This window comes from Glossina fuscipes, unplaced genomic scaffold (assembly GCF_014805625.2).
Source record: "Glossina fuscipes isolate IAEA_lab_2018 unplaced genomic scaffold, Yale_Gfus_2 1, whole genome shotgun sequence".
Classification (NCBI taxonomy): Eukaryota; Metazoa; Arthropoda; class Insecta; order Diptera; family Glossinidae; genus Glossina; species Glossina fuscipes.
The window spans coordinates 22,050,476-22,054,536 of record NW_023998415.1 but is presented as its reverse complement, the minus strand read 5'-3'; the positions used below and the strand labels follow the sequence as shown (position 1 = coordinate 22,054,536).

Here is a 4,061-nt window from a genome sequence, read left to right as displayed (position 1 = left end):
ATGAAATAATAAAAAATGAATAAACAAACAAATAAGAAAATAAATACGTAAATAAAAATTTTAAAACGAATATATAAATAAGAAAAATAAATGAATAAATAAAAATAAAAAAATTAATAAACAAATTAAAATAAAAATAAAACTTAAAAAACAAATATATAATTAAGAGATACACATTAAACGAACTTAAAAAATTTTAAAAACATAAACAAGTGATTAAGTGGATCAAGAAAAATTTTAAAAATTAATAATCAAATAAAAATTAAAAAACAAAAAATAAATAAGCTGCAGTATTATCGCTCAACAACAATTCATTGTGTACCCTCACGCATTATCTTTGTATTCTAAGCATTCATTACAACACTAGCATAAGCACTCTTCTCATCTTACTAGCGTAAGCATTTTTATTCTACTAGCATAAGCCTTTACCCACTTTGTATATTTTTGTCAACATAAGCATTTCATTAAATTGATTGTACTATATAAGAATAAGGTAGATAATGAAGAAAACATTTTTTGATTCAACAATCGGGACAATTTTAATCTTGCCATCTTGCGTGAACGGCCAAGTTTTAAGATATCACATGGAAAGCAGAAATACTCTAGAAATGTTTGTTTCATTGTAATAAATAAATAAATAAACAAGTAAAGATTAATAGATAGACAAAAAATAAATAAAAATGCAAGAGAAAAAGAAATATATAAATAGATAAATAAATAAAAATTAATAAATAAATAAAAATGTGAAAAACGAATAAATACATAAGAAAGTAAATAAATGAATAAAAATTGTCAAATTAAATAAGTAAATAAATAAATAAACAAAAATTCAAAAAATTAATAAGAAAATAGTTAAAAACTAAAAAATAAAAAATAAATAATTAAATAAAAAAAATATATATATTAAAACCGAATAAATACATATAAAACATAAATAATTAAATAAATGAATAAATAAATAAATGTTAAAAAAATTAATAAACAACACAAACAAACAAAAAAAAAAAAACAACAACTGAAACAAAATAAATAAATAAAAATTAGTGAACAAATAAAAATTAATAGACAAAAAAAAAGAACATGTAAATAAATTAAAAAATAAATAAACAATAATAAATTTATAAAAAAATTGTAAAAATAAATAAGTTAATAAATATTTGTTTCTTAATATATTTCACATTTTTTAAGATTCATACTAAACTAGGAATATAAGCCACTAACGGAGAAGGTTTAGAGAGGGGTAATCACTTTGTTCTATATTTTAATTTCATAAAGTCTTTGCACTCTGCAGTCGATTGTAGACAACAGACACGAATCGCTCATATACGCGTTATTCGTGTTATTGAAAAATGTCAAGTAAAAAGCAACCTTTTAAAGGTAATTAAAATAACCGTTAATACCGAAGTAACCGAAGTAATTTCCACCAAAAATCATGACACTATTTAGTCTAAATAAAGTTTCAATCAATCCGACCGACACTTCCCAGTATTAAATACAGTAACATAGTGGCTTATGGTAGGTGTAACTTCTTTTTTTATGCTTCTAATCTTACATAGAATTGCATGGCTCGTTCGGAAGCTTGAAGATCTTCAGGTGATTGAGTTTCAGGCTCAGGCCAGGATACATCCAGAGTAATGCCTATTCGTCCCATTTGCGATGGTTTGTATTGTTGACGGTACATATGCACAACTTCTGCGTGCGCTTTAAGCAAATTGTGACCGCAGAGATATGACGGGATACCGGGATAATCGTATGCTGGAGCCATATAATCTATACCGTAACTCTGCTCGCATACGTGCCACGGTTCATTAATGGTCGTCCATAGTTTAACACGATCGCCGTACATTTCAAACAGCAATCGTGAATACTCTTTGAATAACGGAATAATTTCCGAATTGGTCCAACCACCAAGCTCTTGCAAGCGCTGCGGCAGCTCCCAATGATATATAGTTACCATAGGTGTTATGTTATAATGCAATAGTTCATCGATTAAGTTACTATAATATTTGATGCCATCTGTGCTGACTTTATTCATATAACCGCCGGGCATTATGCGAGGCCATGATATCGAAAATCGATATATGTTTACATTTAATTGCCGTAACATTTCCACGTCTCTACGCCACTGAAAACAGAGAAGGAGAGTTCGTTTTATATTCGATTAGGATTAAGATACAAATTGCATAATAACTCTTAATAAATCGGTGCTAATGCGAAAGTGTTCTTAAACTAAACCTTGAACGTTTCAATGCAACACATTTTGTTCACTTCCGTAACAATAATATAAATTTCCATAAAAATGAAATCATATCCGCTGTGTCAAGTATGGTACGGATATGTGGTCTTTAGCATCCAGTAAATTATTCTACATATAAAACCCGTTTATCTTTGCACTGTGTAGACAAGTAAGTTTTGAAAGTTTTTTTTTTTTATAGGTTTGAAACTTTCTTCACAGAAATTTGGGGAACTGGTCTTTTAATCAAAGTTAACTAAAACTTCTCCCCATCTTCCACGCAAACTTCGATTTGCGTCTCGAGAAAAGTCTTGGCGCGTCATAAGAATGTTGACAGTGCTCGAGCAAACAATAAGTAATCTGCTGCGGACAGTGCTAATCGGATGAAGTAATGTCTGCTGATAACAGCGCGGAGACCGTAGGACATTCCAAGTCGGAACTGCAAACATTTCATAACTTTTGGTATATCGCGGGTATTTTTTGCCGCATTAATGCACCAATTATTGGACATAGTATACCTTAGGGATGATTTCATTCGGTTGGAGCCGACCACACGCCCAGCTGACCCCCATTCAGACTATCGACTAATCGTCGATTTTATTACCTCGCATACTTTCGTCTTCTCGGTTAAACAGGAAAAGTAAACTTTCCGGTATAAAGATTTTCTCTTTTTCTTTTATTTGGCACTGAACTTTGTCTGTTTAAAGCTTCACGAAAACGTGTTGTGTAAAGATACTACTTTCAAATGAAGAAACGTCACACTTTTAATGCATACCCTAGAATAGTAATCACAATCTCTCTCTTACCGAACCGGATCGAACTAATTCGCACTCTCAATAAATATGATTTATATGGAGAATGTTTCTCTTCCCGGAAAATATGATGGGTAGAAGTTTTGCATCCGCCATCGATCAATTATCCTCACTTTAATAATAGGTCTAGAGAAACCCATCAAGTATGTTATAAGGTATAATGTTTAGTATTCTTAGTCAGAGTAAAATTCAAAGTTATTTGCACGATGGTCAAGGTCTCCACATTGGAAAAGTCATGGTCCGCAAAATTGAAGCGGAAAGCGAAACCTTTGTATATGCAAAGGCCAAGTGAGTGGGCAGAAATCGGATTTGAGAAAATACATTAGTACTTAATTAACTGTAGATATTGGCCGAAAAGTCGCTACAAACATTTACAATTATGTATGTGCGTATGTGCGTCTCATACAACATGTCTCATAGCATGGCTCTGATAGAAGCAGCTCTGAACAGATGTTGAAAAAGCCCAAATGCACAATTAACTCGTCATCGATGATCGATTTGATCCCTTCAGATGGTTTAATTTCTCTTTACCGCTTCCTCTTCTTCTTAAAGGCTTTGTAAATATTGTAAATCTGATCAGATGTATGACTTATTCATATTCATTTAATATTCATAATTAGCTGCACACCGTCAATTTGCATCGACCTTACCATTACGCGGATTAAGTATTAGTCGTTTTGTTGTTGTACATGCATATCTCGCTTGCAATTGAATACAATCTTATAATCGCAAATTGTCGCTTGGGTTTTTGTTTGAAAAGCTCGGCTTCTTTTTGTCAATTCACTTTGCCATATGCAAGAATGCTAACGCGTCATTTGCTTTTTTAATTGTTTAGCAACCTACTTATTGAAATGTATGCGAAAAAACTGAACAAAAACTGAATTCAATATAACGGTACATTCTTTAAATTAGTTGGTGTTTTTTTTTTTTTTTTTTTTTTTTTTTTCCTTGCTGTGTTATATAAAGCAAACTTTCAGACAAGGGAGTACAAGATATTGACCCAAAATTTTGCCAAA

The 4,061-nt window shown here is 31.0% G+C and overlaps 1 protein-coding gene across 1 annotated transcript in view; it reads right to left on the bottom strand.

Annotated features, from left to right (window-relative positions):
* Positions 1 to 4,061, bottom strand: part of LOC119644904 (myrosinase 1) — a 12,545-nt gene that overhangs the window by 1,857 nt on the left and 6,627 nt on the right. Inside the window, exon 3 of the mRNA XM_038044622.1 lies at positions 1,553 to 2,125. Within this exon, the coding sequence (XP_037900550.1) occupies positions 1,553 to 2,125 (573 nt within the window). The remainder of the gene's footprint in view (positions 1 to 1,552; positions 2,126 to 4,061) is intronic.